This window comes from Parasteatoda tepidariorum, chromosome 8 (assembly GCF_982258835.1).
Source record: "Parasteatoda tepidariorum strain Cologne lab strain chromosome 8, Ptep-v5.0, whole genome shotgun sequence".
Lineage (NCBI taxonomy): Eukaryota > Metazoa > Arthropoda > Arachnida > Araneae > Theridiidae > Parasteatoda > Parasteatoda tepidariorum.
The window spans coordinates 49526584-49549936 of record NC_141762.1 but is presented as its reverse complement, the minus strand read 5'-3'; the positions used below and the strand labels follow the sequence as shown (position 1 = coordinate 49549936).

The following is a 23353-nucleotide window of genomic DNA, read 5'->3' as shown; positions in this document are numbered from 1 at the left end:
AAAGTCCTCCACGAAGGCAAATTTCTCCCAAAACTTGGTCCAGGAGTTCCCTTGTTGCTGACGTAAAATATCCTTAGTGGTAGATGGATCATGGGTTAGAGTCCCCTTGCAGTCTGGCTAACTATGGGAGGTTTTCGTGATGTAAGGCAAATGTGGGTTAGTTTCATCAAAAAAAGTCCTCCACAAAAGCTAATTTCTTTTAATATTGGATCCAGGAATTCCCTTGTCTTCTGGATTGGGTTCAAAATTACAAGGCTACATAGTTGAACAATATTAGTCGTAAACCCAAAAATTTTTGTCGGCTGCTCAACGACGGTTATAAAATTAAAAAAAAATGAAATAAAATTTACTCTGAAATATTTACTTCTTTATTTCAAAAGATAAACAATTAATCTTTAGAAGTGAATGAATAAAAAATTCTGTTTAAGAATCGTTGAGAACACATGTTCCTGGATTATTATATCTGTCAGCAAAACTTGTACCAGGGGGATGTCCACAGTGTAAGCCTTGAGCACATGCATCGCCAGCAAATATTCTGCAAGAATCACCTTCACACTGGAAAGAGGGAAAGCTTATTAAGTTTAAAAGAAAATTGGCGTTTGTTACAACTTTGAAAGGAACAGTACAAAAATGAAAAAGAACGTATAATTTTTGATTTGTAATGATCAGATTATCACGTAACAGAACTCAGTTTAATTGTCCGCCGGCAACACCTTATGCTATAATTAGATAGTGTAAGTAAAATTTATAGGTTACGAAATAGGACACAAAAAACGTGTTTTCTTTAAAAACATACTTTTTTCGATAAATTTGAATTTGTGACTCTCAAAATATACGGGGTATGATCTTCAAAAAAGGAAAAGTTAAGTTTTCTCAAAGATACTGAAAAATTTGTAAATTTAGCTTTCACTTGAGCATCGACCCTTTATGCAACTACGGGACTTATAATTCAAACTAATAATACTTCCATATATTAAAACAGAACAAAATATCCATTATGGATTTACGACCTCTATAATACTATTTTCCGATACTAGATGGTCACACACGATTTATTTGAAGCTGACAATCACAGATGGAAATATTTAATTGTTGATGCATCGTTAGATGACGCCATTTAACGATTTATCATTGTTCTTCGATTCTCAGAGCTTTCTATTACGATCAATCTTGCAAATAAGTCTTTCATATTTTTTATTCAATCATTTACCTTTTCAATTAGTAAAGAAACAAAATATTAATACTTATTATATATTTTATTACATAAAATATTAATAATACTTAAAAGTTAATATTATTACTTCAATTAAAATATTATAATGTGTTGATCTTCTCTTGAGTTTTTAAAGTACCGACGAGTTTTATATTCATGTAATCAATATTTTATTCAAGAATAGTGTTGACTTGTTTTTGGCTTTGCTACATTTATTATCGAACGTTTATGCATGATTTGCCTTCCTTTCTAAATTGGACTAAAAGAAAATTATGAAAGCTAATTTTCTTTTCTGCAGATATATGTGCAGAAAATGAAGCTGGGCAGCTAAACTTGACAGTTGAAGAAATTTATACTGTGTGGACTGAAATTAAATGAGATCCTGAGGCATATGAATGCAAAATACAGAATCGCAAATGCAAAAATACATTATAATTGGGAATAATAATTGAAAGCTTTAATTGATTTCATTCTAAATGTAATTTGCAATTTAATGTTTCTGATTAATCTTTAGAAGTTAAGAAATATATAATCAAGTATTTTGTTACTCTTTGCATTTTTATGGTATAATATCTGCTTTAAAAGTAACATCAGTTATGGCTCAAATTCCGACGGGAATTCCCCCTAAAATAAAAATTTTGTTAAGAAAATTGGAAAATAATATTGAATATTAAAAAAATATTTGTCAAAGTGTAAAATAGTCGTTATTTAATGAGAGCCATTACTTAGAGGCTATAGAAGCATTAGGAAATGAGATGTCCGAGAAATATCAAGACTAGAGTCGACATTTCTCTTACAAAAACGGTGCGTGATGTATCATTATGATTTTTATATATTACTCAAAAAAACTTTGTTTAAACATATCACATATCTAAAAGGTAGAATAAAACTTTCAAATTTGTTGTAAAGGGAACTTAGTCTATTCGTCTATCTTGCATTCGTAGAGTTTACCAATGAATCGCAACAAAATGGTTTAAAAAGTTGAAGTTTTTAAAGTTCATGCTTCCAAATTATAAACACACCCAACATAATCATATAAATACTATTTACCAAACTACATAAATCACAGCAGTTGCAACCATCCTTAACTGTGCCACATTCACAGGATGTTTCGGGACAACTCTGAGGATCACATTCATCACAAACTGGCTGAGAGAGCGCCTCTGTGTTAACAATCCTGAAAAAATAAACATTGTCTGAAATCTTCCAATTGTTATCTTTGATATATGCTTTTTTGATTGAAGGCTACAATTTATTATCCATAACTATTAATTTATACCGCTGGTTTAAGACTGCTCTAAGTGGTAATATAATTAAATATACTTAAGGTATTAAGTATATATAATTATTTTACCACTTTCCACAGAATTTCCGAAAACTTTTACGATTTTGTCGACACTTAAGCATAATTATCTAACAAATATATCTGATGGATAAGCAAAAGCTTCAATTATTGAATTCTTATGGTTGTTAAAATATTTTAGGGTTAAGCTTTTAAAGTTAATATTTATACGTTAATACATAAATGATACACCCATTCAGAAAAATTTTCTCAAAGGTCGTTCAAAGGGCGACTCCTATGATTACCTTATTTATTGCTTCTTTCTCATGAAAAAAGCACAATTATATCTTGAAAAGCGATGTTCTATCATATGCAAAAATTTCTGTGAAATTTCCTGTTTGATAAATTAATATAATTGTCCCTATACCGAGGTGTATCGTAATTTTAATTATTCGTGAACACACTTAATCTTGATCCTGATTGGTTGTTGAAACTTTTCATATGTTTACGTTAGAAACTGTTCTGCTGTCCATTTTATTTCTAGTACGTCAAGCCCGACAAGTATCAATTCTCTTAAGTGAAGTGACACATACTATATTCTTTCACAAAGATTTCAATTCATTCACTTTTTATTTCTAATTCAACACAAAGAGAGGCACGAAGCCAGGTAGAGCATAAACAAATTAACTATGCATCGAAGTTGACAGATACACAAATGAGAATATATCACGGTTACAATAAAATGCACAAACGAATAATAAATCTAAGGTAAGTAAAAGACGTAGACTAGAAAGAATTATATTTCAACAAATTCAATGTACGATACAGCTTCATATTTAATTAACTTCATTTTAACTTATGCGGAGAAGCTTAGCTCAACTTTAACATGCCATTTTACATACAAACGATCAGCCGGCGCTGATGTCATACGTCGCATGTGTGGGTATAGTAGTTTTCTTTTTCTTGAAGTGCAAGTTCCAAATTATTGATCTGTCATAGTAGGAAAAAATATTTAACTTTTAAAATTTAGGTTTAAGATTAAGAAAAGTTTCTCAACTGCCTAGACTTTCGTGATTTATGGTTTACATAAAGACAGTAATGTAGAGGATGAATATTGCATGCATGCAAATTCTTTCATATATTCAGGAGAATTTTATTATTAGATTTTAAGTCTTTAAAAAATTTATTCTTTTCATTTAAATTCTTGATCTTAAAAATTTAATTTATATAATTTTGATAACCACAGCATATAGATTAAATATAGGATTTATGAACGCACGTTAATTATATTATTGGTGGTGTTAAAGTTCTTCCTGACTAGAACCGTAATTTACCACTTATTGAAAAGCAAATAAATTGAAGTAAGTTAGTCATATTCAGCATCTAGATATATAACTCATAATTTAAAAATATATTTTTATAAGCGAGAATTAGTAGAAGCAATATTCTTCTTCAATTCTTCTCCATCAAAGTTTTAAAATTTTTCTTGATTTTTACCATTTGAATTGCTGCAAAATATAAAACCGGGTATTAATGGGTTAAAATTTGAAAATTTAATAGTACTACTTATCAAACCACTTGTGACGTTATTTTTTTTTATAATTATGGTCTAAAATTTCAATTAATAATTTATTACACAGTTATGAAAGAAAGAATTTTCATACTTACATTGCTCCTAATATTGTGACTGCAGTTATGCACAAAGAAAGTGGTTTCATTTTCAGATGAGTTTTTTTTTACCAAATTTATATTTAAAATGAAATTTTGCGAAAGAGTTAACATATTTTATAAAACACTCAGGAAGTACCCTTTTACGTTATCATTTCCCCCATTCTGATTGTTTATCAGCTAATAACTGTCACGGAGAAGAGGGAAAAAATATTTTGTTTGTTCATAATAATTGTAAAAAAACAAAACTGAATCATTAACGAGAGATAAGAATTAGACAATAGAAGTTTGGTTTAGGTTTACCTCTAAGCAATAGAATAATTCATGTTCTTTTTTCTTTTTTTTTTCTTTAAAGATTGATTTGGTGTTTTGAGTAATTCTATTGTTCTTTTAATGATAATAGAAAATAATACTCAGCTTTGAAATTCTGTACGCATAAATGAGAAAAAATACAAAATTCGATCAATTACCAACTCTTCTTAAAATAATTTTTTACTTTTCAAATATTAATTTCAATTCATTTTCGTCAGTTTTATTTTGTATTTCATTTTATTTTCTTTAGATACTTTTCAACCATTTCGTGAGATAAAAATTTTAATTTCATTTTTTTCTTTTTCTTTTCTAAGATTAATTTGGTGTTTTGAGTAAGTCCATTGTTCTTCAAACGATAATAGAAAATAATGCTAAGATTTAAATTTATGTATGCGTAAATGGGAAAAAATACAAAACTTGATCAATTACTAAATAAAAGAAATAACATTAAAAAAAAGGAATATGAATAAGTAAAATAAATAATAATAAATCAAAAGAAATAACAATTCGCGATCACAAAATACTAGAGGGCCGATGTTAACCAGACGCAGACGATTTCTACGAACAACAGTCGTGTAGTAGCTCGAGATGGGTTCCATTTTGGAGATTTCTACCGTTTTGTTCTACAATGGAGTTGAAATTAAGATTTGCAGAAATTCTATCCTTTGTTGATATTAACAGAATCGAATCTCGTATTATTAAAGAAGCGGAGAAAATCGTTGATGCAGGCCATTTAGTAACTGTGACCATAAAAGAAAAATCTGATAATCATGTAGAGATCAAGAATAGGGAAAGAACAGCATTCCATAAAAGGTAAATTTCAAATAGATCTTGAAGAAAAAGAATTCCTGATAAACAAAGTGATCTGTTCCAATGTTGCAGGAATTAGTGGTTCCTATAAACATGCACGGTTCTGATATTCTGTTCTCAGTAAGTACTTTCTGTACTCCCTTTGATTATATTACCGTTTAGAATAGTACAGTAATTGTATGCATTGCTAGTTCTGAAAGTTAAACAATTCTTTATCTAATGTCACTTATTCTTTTGAGAAATATTTCGGATGTTTTTATATTTTTCTCACTTGTTTATAATGTTTCTAATTAATTTCAAGTACCTAATGAAATATAAATTTCAACCTATCGCTATTAACAAATCTGGTTATTACTATGAAAAAAAAAATTTTTTTTCTCTTAGTTGAACATAGGAAAATTATTATTTTTTTAATGTTTATTTGAGAGCGGTTACGGTTTAAAATTCTTTAAATCCACATTTCTAATCACAATTCCCAGTATTTGTGGTTTTAAAAGCAACATCTAAACAAGTTTTATGTAATTTAAAGTTTATCACACGAAACTTTTCCTTCATTTGAATAGTACACAATTCCTTATTTGATCCATATTTAATTGCGATGTGTGGTGATATCTTTCTGAATAACAATAATATCCAGTATGTTAATTTGGATGTAAAAAATTTTGAGTTTTTATTTCATCATTACCAATGAAATAATAAGTTTTATATTAATATTGTTTTCGAAGAGGTATAAAATATATACTAGCTTGAATGTTTCAATATTTTTGTATGCTAAGTTTAAATGAGATATGGAAGTTTCTCTCCCTATGTACAGGGAAAAAATGTTATTGGGGGTAAAAAACTACTTTATTTTCCCATTTAATACTGTATGTTTAACTTGATGAACAACTGTAAGCAAGGATTTCTGTATTTTATTTCATACATTAAATAATAAAATATTATATAGTTTCATCAATCTATTCCTAATCAGAATTTTAATAATTCCTACATGAATTTTAAAAAAAGACTATTTATTAAATATATTTTATTTAAATATGTATATCAATATTTATTTTTTGCTGAAAAAAATATTTTTCATAAATAAAATTTTATAAACTTCTGTCCGATTAGGCCGTATAAGTCGAAAATGCATTGCAAAAACATGCAAATAAATAATTATTTAAATAAGTTTTATTTACATAATTTTTTTTTTACTCCTAATTGGTATAAGTATAGTATAATGCGTAAATATTCATGAACTTATTCATAATTCATAAAATTGACCTTCATAAATATTTTTTATTTACATAAATATATGAATAAAATGTTATTTATTTGATTAAAAACATTAACAGCTGAGGTACAGTCCGCAAAAAAAAAAGATATCACCCTGAATAACTTTCGTTCTAATGATCGGATTTTCACGAACTAAGTGTCAATCTTAATGGTTTCTGGGGGTGACCTTAAATATGCTAATTAATTAGTGCTAACTATTAATTAAGATACGAAATCAGACACAAAAACGTACTTTCTCTGAATAAACATTTATATATATTTTTTTTTACAAAATTTCGAGAAAAAAAATGGGTTGTAAATTGGGTCACAATAAGGATTTATATATCTGGCGAAGATTTAAAGATATGCCAAATTACCTCTCCATAGAAGGAGAAATAACTTATAACAACCATAAAGAAACTGAATGAATGACAATACGGGAAAACATAGTGCTTTTAGTTGCTAAGCAACCAAAAGAATTTTTCGAGTTGCTTTCTGGGCAACGAAAACAGATTGTTTTTGTTTTTTTAATCTCCTTTAAAAAAGGTTACCGAAAAAAAATTTGACACCGCTGATAGACTTAGTATTGCAAAAATTCGACGAATGAATCAGGAATGGGTAAAGCGTCATCAACCAGATGAAAACTTACCACAAAACATGGAGGTTGCAAAACATGTTAAGAGGGTAAACGTTTGCAGATTCTGAATCTATAAGATGCAAGCAGTAGAGATCAGTTGATGTTAGTCATATTAAACTTATCTTCAAGAGCACCCGAAATCATTTTTACGTCATTGTAGACTGTGCAATAACACCATAGAGCGCACTTCGAGTAACCTTTGTAACTATTAGCAAAATAAATGCTTAAGTAGTCAGCAAGCTTGTAATAGCTTTGTTTTCCAGAGTGTCCCCGAAACCTAAATGGTTTTTGAAATTTTTACCTTCTCAACTTGATTTAAGACGTATGCAAGATGGTAAACTTTCATTCTCCTCTCCATGTCTCTTACAACTCCTCTAAATTTGTCAGTCTCATTTTGGGACACCTTAAACAAAGCATATAACCTTTTTAAACATTAAGGGAAACCGAAAACTGCTTATTGTATAATAAATAAAACAATATATGGTATAATAATTGCTGATAGAATAAGCTATCTTATTTATATTTTAAATTTTTTAAAAGCTTGTTTTTCTTCATATTTTAGGTGACATCTCAGGCAGTGAGAAACAGGCTTCATGACGCAGGCCTATCAAGTAGAATAGCTAAGAAGAAGCCTTTTCTCACTGATAAACAAAAAAGAGGACGAGTAGCATTTGTCAATGCACACATAAACTGGACCGACCATACATGATTGGGGTAGAGTCCTTTTCACGGACGAAAGCTGCATTCAATCGGATTATTCTGGTTGTGTAAGGGTTTGGTGACCTGCTGCAATGCGTAATGACCCCTTATATTTCCAGAATATACGCCGAAGTGGCCGTGTTTCGATACCTGTGTGGGGCTGCCTTTCCTCATCAGGACTTGGAGCTCTTCATCGGATCGACGGTCGTCTGAATGCAGCTCGTTATCGTGATTTACTTGAGCATATTATGATTTCAGATGTCTTGGATAATCATTTTAACGATGGCTGCTTTGTTTTCCAGCAAGATAACTCTGGGATACATTGTAGCAAGATCGTTAAAAACTGGTTAAACCAGCAGGCATTTGAAACCATGGCATGGGCAAGTAATTCTGCGGACTTGAATCCTATTAAAAATGTATGGTCTGAGTTTAAAAAAAAAAAAAAGGTAATTCTCACCAGCACTCCATCATGTGATCGATTGTGGGGCAAAGTCCTGGAAGCTTGGGAGGAGTTAAAGAACGGTCGTCATTTGCTACCAATCTTGTCAACAGCTTGCCAAATCGTATGACCGAAGTCGTCCGCCGCCAAGGCCTCATGACAAAATATTAACAGCACCTTGAAAGTCATGAATTTCGTTATTGAACACAATTTGTCATGAATTTAACTATTCTTTTTAAAAAAATCATGTAAAGTCATGGATTTAGGTCTCCGAAAGATTTTATTTTTAAAATGGGAACCCTCCCCAATTTCACGGTGTTCCAAATATCTGAATTTGTTACAAAATCCCCACTCTGAGTCATATTTTATTAAAATATAAAATGTTTTTATCATGTTCTTTAAAAATTATGCTATTCTTTCGAAAAATGAAAGAAAAAACATCATTTCTAGAGCGAAGTATCTTTTAAACTTATGTGATTTCAGAATAATTATTATTCATCTTTTTATTTTATCAATTTAAAATTCAAGCTGAAGCAAGTCAGTCATTGGCAACTTTTTTTAAATTCCGAAATGAGAACAGAAAAATCAGGAGTATTTCTTTCATTTCTGATGAACAAGAAAAGTATCTTTAGAATATAATTCTGCAGGAAAAAAAATATTTGCTCAGCTATTATTTTTTTCAGCTATTTTATTGCTTCAACTCTTTCTTTACTCTGTTTTTTAAATTTAAAATCAATAAATATGAAGATGCAGAGTATTACAGTTTTGGTTATACCTATCATTTAATATAATGTGATTATAATGCTTTTTAAATTTATTATTCTGTTTTTGTCGAAGAAAATAGTAACTTCGTTAAGTCATGAAAAGTTCTTGGAAGTAGACATAAAAAGTCATGACTTTGAACATCTAAAATGTATCAGATATCCTGCATTAAGGAAAATAAAATATTTCATTTGAAATCTCTTTTTTTATTCAGCATTATTTCATTTTATGCTTTACAGAATATTAAAACGGTGCGGAGATCAAGGAGGTATGCAAATAGGAAAATATATTAAAATTCATATTTTAAGTTCAGAACCTTCTTTCATGGCACTTGTAAACCAAGATGCTGTAATGATATTGTCAGCATTTCAACCAAAAGAACTAATTCGTTCTGCTTAAAACTATCTCTATCACACGACTTTTTTTTCCGGATGTCACATACCTCCTTTAACTACGTATCCATACTCTTTCAACTACGATTAAAATAAAACTTTATTTTAAGGAGCATGTCAAGAATTTGCACTTCATAAGATTTGCAAATGATATTAAGTAAACTTAATTTGCGGTAAAAAGAGTTGATGTTATTAACACACTCCTTTCGTTAGTTTTTAAAAAAAATATGATTAAAGGAAAATTAGGTTTATAATACCCTTAATTAAACAAGAGTAACAATTGTTACAGTTTTTACAATACTTTTTTAATTCTGACACTCTTTTCATGAGATAACTTCTTTTGCCAACGATTCTGTCCTTTTTTTTTTTTTTTTTGTTACTTGAAACCAGCTTACGCATTCTTGTAATTTTTACATTTTCTCACTGAAATTTCAATCTCGAAAGACATGCATGAAGTGACCCCTAGTCCAAACAATCTAAGTTAAATAGTTAAGGCCGATTATTACGAAAACAATTAACTACTCTGGTTCAATGAAACAATTATAAATGAATCATTAATATTCTTGTTTTTTTTATTACGAAATATTAGGAGAAATTTGTATTCATAATTTATTCAAAACGTGTGTTAAAACAATGATTATAAGTTATTTAAGTAGAAAAAAGTCAAATGGAACATTTTCCTGATATAGCAATATTTTTTAGAACTGTGCTTATATGTTAAGCTTATAAGTTGTTTATATGTTAAGAAATCATATAAACAACTTTTTAAGCAAATATTTTCAACTTTTTAAAACAAAAGGGTAACTTTAAGTTAGCGCACAAGAATAACTTTCAATGTCGAAATAAAATTGTATGTCCATAGTTTTTTGTTCATTTAAAAAAAAAAACAATCTGTTGTATTTTTTTGCTGCTCACACATACGCATTTACTTTTCATTACTCGAATAAATAAGAAACAATAAAAAAAAAAGAAAATTAATAATTTATCTTCATTTTTCGTAAACAATAGTATTCTTAGTAAATAGTCAGCTGTTCTGCATCGAATGATATTGTGTGTGATCAGTAGAATATTTTAAATTTAATTCTCAGATAGCTGACAACAATTCTAAGTTTTCTTTCAATAAGAACTTAGCAATAATTTAAAAAGTAATTTATTTTAAAGGAAAACATAAATTAATGAGCTAAAACTGTTGATTAGTATATTATTGGAAAATAATATACACCGAAGAGCCATTACATTATGCATTATGACCACCCTGCTAATAACATGTAGGACCACCCTTAACCCTCAAAACTGCTAGCACCCGCCGTGGCTTTGATTCCACAAGGTGCTGATAGGTAGTCTGAGGTATCTGGTACCAAGCGCTCACCTACTGGTCCTGCTATTCCCTCACATTGCGAGGGGGTAGTGTGGCAGCACGAATTTGGTTTTTCAAGTAGGACCACAAATGCTCTATTGAATTAAGGTCGGGTGAATTTGGGGGCCAAGACATGACTTGAAAGTCACTGGAATGTTCCTCGAACCAGTCCATGATGATTCGACCCGTATGACACGGTGCATTATCCTGTTGGTAAACACCATCCCCCGCAGAAAAAACTGTTGCCATGAATGGGTGAACCTGGTCTGCAACTATGTCCAAGTAGCTTACAGACTTCAGGGATTGTTCTGTATGAGGATTATGGGTCCTAATGTGTCCCATGAAAACATTGTTCTGGGCGAGAAGCCATGAAAACCTGAGCCCATTGTTATAGATTGAGGGTGGTCAAAATATAATGGCTCTTCTGTGTATATGGTAGAATAAAAAATAAGATTTTGCATTAAAATTCAATTAAAAGGTAAATAATTCTGCGAAACACGCGCAGATAGGTAATTCACAAATTTATTTTAAGGTTAAGGCGTTAAGATTAAGATGTAAAGAAGTTTTAAGATCATTAAAAATGCTGACTACGTATTTTTATTAATATTCATGAAATATATATTCAAGAAATTGATAAATATATAATTCCAAATCTATGCATACGCATGTATATTATTGAAATTGTATCAGTTATTGAAAAACAAAATGAAAAATAATCACATTAAATAAGCGCAATCTGGTGTACGAGGGTTGCTATTTATATTTCTGGCCTTGGCAACAGTAAGTGTTGCTAGGTGACCGCAGACGATTTTAATCGAAAGTTTGATATTTTTAAACATAAATTCAGCAGACGATTTACCATTATAGCTTCATTTGTGTTGTTGTAAATTGAAAAGTTCTTCTCGTTCAAAAAAGGGAATTGAATCGTGAAGATTTTCGTGCCATTATTTTTTATAACTTTCGACGTGGATTGTCAAGACAAGAGTGCTTCGATGAACTTAATTCTTTATTCAGCGATAAGGCGCCATCGTACAGCACTGTAAAAAATTGGTATAACGAATTTAATCGTGGTCGATGTTCGATCCAGGACGAATCCCGTGCAGGTCGTCCAAAATCCGTTGTTGTGCCAGAAAAGATCGATGCTGTGCGTGAACTGATAAAGCAAGATCGTCATGTGACATACCGTGAGATAGAGGCGTCTTTGGACATTAGTATGACTAGCATCAATAAAATATTGCATGAACATTTGATCATTAAAAAAATTTGTTCGCGTTGGATCCCGCATAATCTGACAAACGCTCAAAAAAAGGCTCGTGTCGATTGGTGCAAGGAAATGTTGGAAAAATACGTTCAAGGTACATCAAAGGCTGTGTATAACATCTACACAGGTGACGAATCATGGATCTATGCATATGAACCGGAAACAAAACAGCAATCAACTGTATGGGTCTTCCAAGATGAGGCAAAACCAACAAAAGTTGTTTGAGGAAGAAGCACATCGAAACAAACGATTGCCTGTTTTTTCGGCATTAACGGTCATGTGGCAACAGTGGCGTTAGAGCAACGCAGAACTGTCAATTCTGAATGGTACACGACCATTTGTTTGCCAGAAGTCATCGGAGAAATTCGAAAAAAGCAGAAGAACAGGCGAATCATTCTTCATCATGACAATGCGAGCTCTCACACATCAGCTCAAACAAAGGCATTTCTGACAGAGCGAAAGATCGAACTGATGGGTCATCCGCCGTTCAGCCCTGATTTGGCACCCAATGACTTCTTCTTATTCCCACACATCAAAAATAAATTACGCGGACAACGATTTTCGACCCCCGAAGAAGCGGTTGATGCATTCAAAACGCATGTTTTGGAGTTACCTCAATCGGACTGGAAAAAGTGCTTTGAAAATTGGTTCAAACGCATGCAAAAGTGTATTGATCATCATGGAGAATATTTTGAAAAACAATAAAACCAATTTCGATCCTACATACTTGTTTTTTCATTATTAGGCCAGAAATATAAATAGCAACCCTCGTATAATCATATGCCATTAGAAGCACGCTTTTATAAAACTAGACATTCTTGAATAAAGTGTTTTTTATTCAAAATGTTTATTCAAATTTCTTTACTAAATTGCAAGTAAATTATTAAACGACTGAAAAAGAAATATCGTATTTTATAGTTTGAAAGAAATAAAAATAAAAATATTAGTAAACGATTATTAGCGAAAAAAATATGAATGAAATTTTACGTTACGCACGCGAAGTCAAGTTCCTCGCAAGTTGCGTTTTTAGTCATATTTTAAAAGCTAATTAAGCAATTCAAAAAAAAATTACACCCACTCATAAAACTCATTTACCCAAAGATAATTTCACGACAAAAATAATTTTTAATAATTATTTATTATTTAATTAAATTAAGGATGGAAAATTTTGGAAGGTTCCACCTTGGTAAAAATTTTTGAAGGATTTTTTGAATTCCTTAATTAGCTTTTAAAATATGACTAAAAACACAAGAAGTGAAATTAACATTAAGGGGTCCAAACTTTGAATCGCTCTCCTGCCCAAACTATGGGGACCACATTTCCCAGATTGCGGCTACCCCCTATATTTTGAAGATTAAGAATCCAAATATGTAAAAAAAAAATATATGTTTATTCAGAGAAAGTACGTTTTTGTATCTGATTTCGTAACTTAATTATTAGTTAGCACTAATTAATTAGCATATTTGTGGTCACCCCCTGGAACCATTAAGATTGACACTTAGTTCGTGAAAATCCGATCACTAAAGCAAAAGTTATTCAGGGTGATATCTTTTTCTTTTCGCGGACTGTACATATTCTTAGTTTCTTATTCGAATACTTAAAAAAAATTTTGCATTGTCAAAACTTATATCTAAAAACTTACAAAATGTTTCACATTACTAACTACAAGATTTATTTTTAACACAAATCACATGATTATTTTAGCTTAAAAAATATTTAATTAAAATTCAATATTATGAATTAATTTTAAAAAATGCACGACACACTTAAAGCACATATTGAAACAAATAAAACAGACACATTGGAAAACATTTGGAACATAAACATCAAGCGAAAACGTTTGGAACTTAAACACTAGATGAAGAAAGTTTGGAAACACAAACACTGGGTGAAAAAATTAGGAACACAAGCACAGGCTGAAAAAAATTTTATACAAAAAATACTGGAAAAAAAATTTGGAACACACATTGGAAAATAAAAATTGAACCAAACATTGAAAACAGAAAAATTGAAACACATACTGAAAAAGAAAGAAAAAACACACATCGAAAGAAAAAAACTTGAAACGCACATTGGAAATTAGAATTTGGAAAACACACTGGCAATAAAATCGGAACACGAAAATCGGAACATCGGAATAAAATAGAACCCACAAGAAATTAAAATACAAACCATATTGGAAATAAAAACACATTATATACTGAAAAAAAAATAAAAATAGAATCTACATTAGGAAAAATAATCGATTAAAAGCTGGAACGCAATGAATAAAACAGAAAAAAAGAAAAAAAACAGGAACTGAACATAAAGGAGAATTACAGAACATAGAAGAAACTGGAAAATTCGAAAATAAAATTTAGCAAAGTGAAAAAATTGAAAATATGGGGAAAAAAAAGAATCCGTAAGGAATTAGAGAGTCGTTCAAAAATGAAACAAGGCCATAAAACAAAACGGTCAATGTGACAAAAGTTTTAGCAATCGGAAAACACATTGAAAAAGCTGAAGGAAAATATTTAAAAAAAAAAAAACACTTTAAAGCACACTTTGGAGAGAAAAAAAACACGCATTGGAAGCAACTAATTGGAACACCAACACAAGACGAAAACATTTGAAACACAGACACTCTAGAAGAAAAAATTTGGAACATAAACACTGGAAAATTGGAAAACAAACATTAAATGAAAAAAATTGGAATATGATTAGGAAAATAAAAACTGGATCAAGCATTGAAACCAGAAAAATTGGAATATATGTTACATTGAAGAAGAAAAAAAACTTCCCTGGAAATAAAAACACACATCGGAAAAGTATAATTTCTATAATGTATATATATATATATATATATATATATATATATATATATATATATATATATATATATATATATATATATATATATATATATATATATATATATATATATATATATATATATATATATATATATATATATATATATATATATATATATATATATATATATATATATATATATATATTAAGGGTTTGAATTTCATCTTTTATAGTAGTTTTGATAACAATACAAGCGTTATCAACCTGTCATAGGATAATTTTTTTCTAGTAATATTATGTTATGTTTTGGGAAATGAATTGATTTATGAAAGAAAATTCCTTTGGCTTATTGCTTAAATTTATTTTGATTTTTAATGTCACTTTTCATGGGAAAGTGGGTAGGTTTTTAAAAAAATTCCACCTACTACAAAAATACTGTAAAGTTTCTCAAGAATATTTTGTCTGTAAAAGGATAAAAAAGGTCTCACGAAATATTAAAATCAGTTTATTAAAAAGAAGAATAAATACAGATTATTAGTTGCATGCCTTAATCGTCATCAGGGACTTCTGAATATGGTAAGCATGTTCCAGGCCTATTGTGCCTATCTACAGGACTTGTTCCTGGAGGATGACCACAAACGTAACCATCCTGACAAACGTCACCTTCCAATGTACTGCAGGATTCTCTCGCACACTGGAAGAGAATGTAAGTATATCATTCATTGCGAAGTGAATCTATAACTACTTTTTCTGAGACAAATTTTGTATCACATAATAAGCAAAAGTACACCGCATAGTCGACTTATCAAATCTTCAAAATTTTATGAAAAACAGTGGGTCGATTTACACACCAGTTATATAGTTGGACATTTGTTGGTCACGAAATATTAATGCATTATAAGCAATGAGATAGATTTGAACTATTGTATCAATTTAACCCTTTTTAAAAACTATTTTTTTTGTATGTAATGTACACTTAATTTTGCGTTTTCTCTCCTCATATTTTCTTTTCATAAAAATATTTTTTTCGAAACAATACTTTAAATTACGTCTAGAAAAAAAATAAGAATTAAATAATATTATTTATTCATAAGTATTTCTAAATATATAACGCAATGAAAACTTTTAAATCATACCGTAGAACTACAAATTTAAAGATTACAGAATTTCATGTGTATCGTCAATTTCAGAATTTCATCTATATCAGCGTTTCTTAACCTTTTTGGTAGAATGGACCCCTTTTAAAAATTTTTAAGAAGTCACGGACCACCCCCAGTGAAAAAATTAATCGCAAAAAAAAAAAACAATTATCAGGAAACATATAATTTTGCTATTTTACTAGTATACAAAATTTTTAAAATAAATATTTTTAATGTTGTTGCTGCTTTACCTTAATTAATAAATTGACTTGAGTAATGGTTTTCAACAAGGTAAGGAGCATCATGTTCAACATTCAATCAATTTCAATGTTTTGTTTTTTATTGTCACAAGTGTGGAAAATCCCGCTTCGCAAGGATACACTGTAGAAAACGGAATTATAGCTGCCACAGCTCATTTTACAAGCAATGGGAAGGCTTCCAAACATTTTAAAAATTAGGAGTAGTCGGCGGACCCCCAAAATTCAACCCATGAACCCCTAAAAGGTTCATGAACCACAGGTTAAGAAACCCTGATCTCTATCGTCATAAGGATCACGGTATGGAATGAATTCTACACCATCGCCTGCTAAAAAAATCGTCCTTATCCCCATCCAAAGAAATCGAAGTTCTACCCTTTTTTAAAAGATTATACAATAATATTTGAATTTCAGTTAGCCACTCATCTATAGCTTTGTTTTATTTTTATTTTATAACCGTCGTTGAACAGCCGACCCAATTTTGGGTCTAACTTCCTTTGAAATTATACATTACTTGATTAATGAACTATTGTACGGTAAGTTGGATGTAGTTATTTAAAAAAATTCATTATTGATTTTTTATAATTTAAACATTTATAAATGTCTTAAGGAGATAAATCTCCTCCAAACATACATCAAATCTAGACACTATCCAAAAAACATTTGCCGTTAAAGAAATTTATGTAATTGTAAACAAAGCCTTTCCTTTGCATTTTTTTTATTTTTCTATTTTATTTATTTACTTACTATATTTTTTATTTTTTCAGTAGATGGTAAAACAAATCAAAGGTAGGAAAATTGTTTCCTGTTAAGTTATGAATATTTAAAAAGTTATGAAGCATACTTCCCACTTATATATAAAGAGTTAACACGGAAAATGTCCATCATTAAATCGGAAGTTGTTTTGTCTTTTTTTCCCTACCGACTCTAAAACTTAAACAATAAAATTCTATTTAATTATTCTTATTTAGTTTATTACCTTCATGCATACATCACAGCAATTGCATTCATCTTTGTAGCTGCCGCATTCACAGGAAATTGTAGCACACGATTCAGGTTTGCATTTTTCACACATTCTTGGAGATCGAGCATCAGACTTTAGGACCCTGAAATTATTTTGTCCAAATATCAATAATTCTTTTAAAACGTTTTTTAGCACTCTATCAAGTGGCAGAGTTGTTGGAAAACTTCTACCAAATGGTAGTATGATAATAATAATAGCAGGGGGATTTTTCAAAAAATGTAAGAATAGTGATCACAACCTTAAAAATTTTAAAGAATGATTGAGTAAGATTGAAGAAAGAACGTATTTTTACTAATTCCTATCTACCAAAACATATTTGTAAGTTAAAGGAAATGCATTTGGATATTAAAACAGTTCAATGCAGTTCCCAAAATTAAAGTGGCATTAATCCTTTAAAAATTTCCAACAACTGCATAAAACATTAGTCATCACTTTATAAATTTTTACAGTTTTAACCACCTTGTGAGCCACGATGGCTCAGTGGTTAAAGCACTGTGAACTGTTATTGAACTGGGGTTCGATTACCCAGTGGTGGCTTGAAGCCTACCCAGCTTCAGATGGATGGGTACTAGTTTGTCTGTGAAGTAAAGGTGGCCTGTGCTCAGTGCTGACCACATGGCCACAATCACGCAGTTGGGCAAGGAATTGTGGAGCCTTAATCTCCATGAATGGGCTGTTACGGGAATACTTTACTTTTAACCACACTGTACAGCTGATTTTCATCAACATTCAAAAGCACAACTCTCCAATTATATTTCTATTTATAATTTCATGTGCTTACCTTTCAACAATTCATTTGTCATATTTGACAAACGAAAATAAAAAGGATCCTTTCTTAAACTTTAAAAATTAAGATTCGTACAAAGATTTTATTACTAAGAAATTTTTCTTTAATGACCGTCTTCATATGATTACGGATATCCAGTCCGAGAAGTTTATAACCTTGATAATCTATATCCATTAAAAAAATTTTGACAATTCATGATGTAGAAACTGTGGCCATAGATCCCGATTAAAAATTAAATAGTGCTACTCACTTTTTAAAAAAGATAACAAAGTATTTCAGATTTAGCTCACTCTATTTTGGAGTCAACACGACTGTCAACTAAATATGATCACTAAAATTATTAACACGTCTCGGTAGTTAAACTGTCTAATTTTATTTCGTAACAGGCGTTGTGAACAACCGATCCATTTTTGGGTTTACAACTGTCAGTGTTCAACTCCGTAGCCTTGATTTTTTTTTAAGCACAACTCAGAAAACAAGGAAACTCGTGAATCAAGCATTGAGACAAACTAGCTGTTGTGAATGACTTTTTGATGCAGCTAACTCGTATTTATGTTACATAGGGAGAAAAACACGAAAACATCCCACGATTAACTCACGATGGACCGTTTACCTCTGAAGATATTTCTATGTCAGCACTGTGGTCAGTGCCAAATTCGTATCGACCAGTCATCGCTGGTATTCGAACCTGTGTCACTTCATTAAGTGGTGAGCGCTCTACACCCTGAGCCACCGTTGTTTGGTAGTCAAACTATCCTATTTCTTCTTCGACGGCCAGTTAGTTCACCCGCTTTTGAAAGGAGCCTATAACCTGCTTTTTAAATCTTCCTTCCCTACTTTGTGCTGAGTTGACCACGCGGTTTTAATTGTTGAGCGTTCATAAACCTACAGTAATCAGTTGTTTCGCCATACAAATTTATCTAGTGATTGTAAAAGATGTGAAAATATAGTTATATGTTACTGATCACACTGGGGAACGATTTTTTTTAGCTTATTTTGTTTTCTGTTGCATTGAGATTTTTTGGCAGATCTCAGCTTCTATCGCTGTTAAGTACACAAGAGGGCGACCTTTGTGCTAAAATACAAACTAAGGTAAACAACGTTAAAGAGCACAAAATTTCATTTCTTTTCTCATTTCTTTCTGTTGCACTGATGAAGGTTGCCCTTTGAGCATCCGAAACAGCTGTCGGCTTTTAGTAATATTTTTGAGCTCTTTAACGTTGCTTACCTTAGTTTCTATCGCTGTTGTTGTTGTAGCTCATTTACGTTGAACTAGAGCCGCACAATGGGCTATTGGCGACGGTCTGGGAAAAATCCCTGAGGATGATCCGAAGACAAGCCATCACGATTTTGATCCTCTGCAGGGGGGTGGCACCTCCGCTTCGGTAGCCCAACGACCTGCACACGAAGTCGAGCACTTTACGGTAGAACAGTTTAGCGAGGACCAATACCACTTACCCTCGGTCCCTACTCAAACTGATCCAAGTGGTCACCCACCCGCACACTGACCACAGCCAGTGATGTTTGACTTCAGTGATCTGCTGGGAGCCGTGACTTAACGATCAGTCCACTGCGGGACCAACTTCTATCACATGTCTAATTTCAAATCAACAACCGGTTTCTCTCAACCTGCTACAATTTTCATGTATATTAACATAATAATCCAAACCTGGATTCTTTAAAATTCACCTGAGGGACTACTAAGTATCCCCACTTCTCTGGAACGCAGTGCGTGGTAGGAGGAAGGCGTTAATACATTTCAGTATACAATGCCATAAGTTAAAGTCATATGCTTTTTATCTTTAGTATAATTTTCGAAAGAGCAGACAAAGCCGTGGTGATTCAGGGAATAAAGCGGTCGCCTTCCAATGAGGTGAACCGGGTTCGAATCCCAGCAATGGCTGGTCGAAACGAATTCCGCACCCGGCCTGGGCAGCCTTAAAAGAAGGAGTTTTTAGTTCCGGGTGGACATAGCACTCGTTTCGTGACATCACGGTTCATCTACGTTTTGAAGGTCGTAGTAATTTGAATGTTATTCTAAAGACATTACTTTAATCATTGAATTTCAATCTCTGCTAGAAAGGGAATCTTCATTTCAACGAAAACATAATTGTTAAATTTCCTGAGTAATAATTTTAAAATGATATTTATTTCCTGAATTTCTCTGCACTCTTCCACAAAAAATAACTTTTTCATCCATCTGCATATTTATAATTCAAAATATGGATCGTAAACAAAGTAAGAAAATCTTAGTACATTTAAATATTTCAACTATTAAAAATGAGATTTTTCAGAAAAACAAATAACTAAATTTCTTTTTAAATATAGAACATCAGTTAACCTCAAAACTTGACTAGAAACGAATTACAAATTGTTGTTTTTTTAATTTTTCTGCTGCCTAAATTACTTGACATTAAAAGTTTTCAGCTACTGTCGGAATTAGAGTGTACAAAATATAGTTCAATATTAAATGTACTAGAATTTAATTTATTTTTATTAAACACAATATAAATTTTATCTATATACTTCTTTTGCTTTTGTTTCTTTTGCATATTTAATTGCCAAACATATAACATCATATAACTTAGTGCAAATGAAATTATCATCCGTAAGAAAAGTTGTAAAGATTCTAAATGTATAGAGAGATAATTAGTTTATTTAATAAATACTAATTGTGCTCTGTTCAAACATTTTAATTTTTCTTCTTCTTTTGATTAGTCAAAGATAGTAAATATTTCTTCTACTCTTTATTAAATACGATTTAGATAAATGCTGCTTATCAATAATTTATTGCAAATTACATTATTAACGCATGAAATTTTTTTTTATGGCAGGCACTGAACTTCCGGAAGTGTTGCTCATTTATCGTTACCCAGTGGGCACCTGTAAACCTAAATCACGGAAGTGAACAACATTACTCACGCCACACTGCCACAGATACCCATTCATACCCCCCCCCACAGATACCCAGGGACACATTCACACATCACACAATAGAGAACTGCATAGAAAGAAGCATCCATGCCCGGAGCGGAATTCGAACCCGCAACCATTGGCGACACAGTCAGGCGGGCGGACCGTCCTTGCCGTCAGGCTAACCATGGGGGTTTTTCGTGGTTTTTCTCACTATGTTACTCATATGAGGATTATTTCCACCAGAAAGTCGTTCAAAAAGGCAAATTTCACTGAATACTCGATCCAAGAGTTCCCTTGTCTTCAGGATTAGGTTCAAAATTACAAGGTTACGGCGTTGAAAATCGGTAGTCTTAAACTCAAATATTTAGCTCAGTTTTTTAACAACAATTATGAAGGAAAAAAAATTCTAACCGTAAGAAGGACATTACTTTTTGAAATTATAAGGAATAAATAATGAATATTTAGGACTTACATATACGCGTCAACGATATTTTTATTACAGAAAGGATGAAAATGCAATTAATAAAGTTCGAACAATATAAAGATAAATAATGTGAAAAGTGCATAATGTTACATTAACCGACAAATGATAAGATCGTTTCGTGAGCTATAATGATCAAAGTACCTATTTTCTGGTAAAGAAATATTACTCAAACATACCTAATGATCTACTTATCTGTTTCTGTCCCAACTCAAAAAAAGGTACTTCGACTATAATCGAAACGATGATTTATTGTCTGTGGTGAAATTATTTATTTTCTGCTAACTTATTCTAACTTATGTTAAAATTAACTATATATTTTTAAAATAAATCTATTTTAATGTAAAAACGATTTAATAATAGTACCAAACATAGTGAGTGAAAGAGTTTACTTACAGTAATCCCAGAAGAACGATCGTGGCTAAGAATAAAGTTACAGATCTCATGTTGCCCGCTGAAAAAATAATTCGTTTCTGTTACAAACAAAGGCGTCAGTTGATTCGTAAAATCGAAAAAAATATCTATTTGTACCGGCTGTGCGCCCCCATACTTTTTCAGGCGGTTGCCAGAAATAAAACATTTTTAGATAAGATATAAGTGACATTTTATAAAAACAGCTGGAGAAAAAACGGAACTCAAAATATTTGTTCAAAAGATAAACTATCAAAAAGGGTCTAGAATGACGTGTTTCGCACTTTGTCACAAATTTTTACCGTATCAAGGATATTTAAATCTGATTAAAAAAAATAGGTTTACGATTGTTATTCATGTTTCCTGTTTTCTGTGTCATACGAAAATTTTACGTATAAAATTTACTGTTCTTCTGATCTAAATCTGTCTTTAAATATATATAAATTAAAATTTGGTCTGATAGTAAAGCATAGTTCTCAGTAAATTAACGAAATTAAGCATCACAAAATGCGGTCACTGTATAGGTGGAGGACCACTTTGGTCAACTTGCGAGTTGACCGAGGGTATGCAGCAGTATGGGTCATCTTTAAACTGCTCCGCACTCAAATTTGTAGCATTAAAATTCAATTCAAATTGAATAAAACTATCATTTTTGGGTTACGGAAACTTAAATCACTAAATTTCAACATTTTTCTCTAAACCGGTGCCAATATAAATAGGATGATTCTGATATACTTATAAGTCTCTTTGTGGCACTGTTAAAATAATGATAGTGATAGTAAACTTTGTATCATGAAATGTGTTGAATCAACTTATTATAAAACGTAACTGATCACCGCAAAACTCCTTTTAGCTGTGATAAATATATAGAAATGTCGATAAAAAGAATTTGAACTTCAGTGGTTACATAATTAGATAAATTTTCATTTATTTTGACAACTTACTATTGTTAGCTCGTAGCTTACTAATACTTGAATATACTATTTGAATTAATGCTACAACTATTTTTTGGTAGATCACTGGGACCGCAAAATATTGGGACATGCTGTACCAGCTTAGTTTTATTGGTTGAAATTTTTGCTTTTCTTTCACTTAGTATCCTGTAAGTTTACGTACGTATAATCTCCTCAGTGCTGTTTCTATAGAACTCTGCATCATTAGTGTACACAGGCATGTGATAGAACTTGAATGTGCTAAATATTTTAAATAGTTACTGATAGATATTAACTGAACGCTCATTGTAGTACTTAAATATAATGTAGACTGTCCAAAAAAGGAAATAGTCCCATGATAGTATAGTAACCGCTTTTAAATCGTAGTAGTTAATGGATTCTTAAATTAATCAGGTGAAATGTAATCCATAATTTTTGATTAATTAGTCAATTCTTGCTAGAATGGCATATTAATGCCCTTCCTGAACTCTGTTCTATAAATATGAACTTTCATGCAAAATCCCGCA

At 31.0% G+C, this 23353-nt stretch overlaps 2 protein-coding genes across 2 annotated transcripts; both read right to left on the bottom strand.

Moving 5' to 3' along the window:
- Positions 1-345: 345 nt before the first annotated feature.
- Positions 346-4407, bottom strand: LOC107446942 (8.6 kDa transglutaminase substrate). The gene is made up of 3 exons (XM_016061727.5): positions 4164-4407; positions 2264-2390; positions 346-555 (listed from the first exon to the last, which is right to left on the bottom strand). The coding sequence occupies exons 1-3, from the start codon at positions 4211-4213 to the stop codon at positions 424-426; spliced, it is 309 nt and encodes a 102-aa protein (XP_015917213.2). The 5' UTR covers positions 4214-4407; the 3' UTR covers positions 346-423.
- A 10961-nt stretch (positions 4408-15368) lies between these two features.
- On the bottom strand, positions 15369-22040 carry LOC107446932 (uncharacterized). The gene is made up of 3 exons (XM_043039193.3): positions 21880-22040; positions 17255-17381; positions 15369-15573 (listed from the first exon to the last, which is right to left on the bottom strand). Exons 1-3 carry the CDS (start codon positions 21927-21929, stop codon positions 15427-15429), a joined length of 324 nt encoding a protein of 107 aa, XP_042895127.2. The 5' UTR covers positions 21930-22040; the 3' UTR covers positions 15369-15426.
- Between the last annotated feature and the right edge of the window lie 1313 nt (positions 22041-23353).

What these genes read in the sequence shown, in the direction of transcription:
- LOC107446942 (XM_016061727.5), bottom strand. Translation starts at nt 4,213, where the DNA reads ATGAAACCACTTTCTTTGTGCATAACTGCAGTCACAATATTAGGAGCA. An exon ending in GTCACAATATTAGGAGCAAT is followed by an intron (nt 2,391 to 4,163) that starts GTAAGTATGAAA and finishes TTATTTTTTCAG; the next exon opens with GATTGTTAACACAGAGGCGC. An exon ending in GCTGTGATTTATGTAGTTTG is followed by an intron (nt 556 to 2,263) that starts GTAAATAGTATT and finishes CCCTCTTTCCAG; the next exon opens with TGTGAAGGTGATTCTTGCAG.
- LOC107446932 (XM_043039193.3), bottom strand. Translation starts at nt 21,929, where the DNA reads ATGAGATCTGTAACTTTATTCTTAGCCACGATCGTTCTTCTGGGATTA. An exon ending in ATCGTTCTTCTGGGATTACT is followed by an intron (nt 17,382 to 21,879) that starts GTAAGTAAACTC and finishes AAATAATTTCAG; the next exon opens with GGTCCTAAAGTCTGATGCTC. An exon ending in GCTGTGATGTATGCATGAAG is followed by an intron (nt 15,574 to 17,254) that starts GTAATAAACTAA and finishes ATTCTCTTCCAG; the next exon opens with TGTGCGAGAGAATCCTGCAG.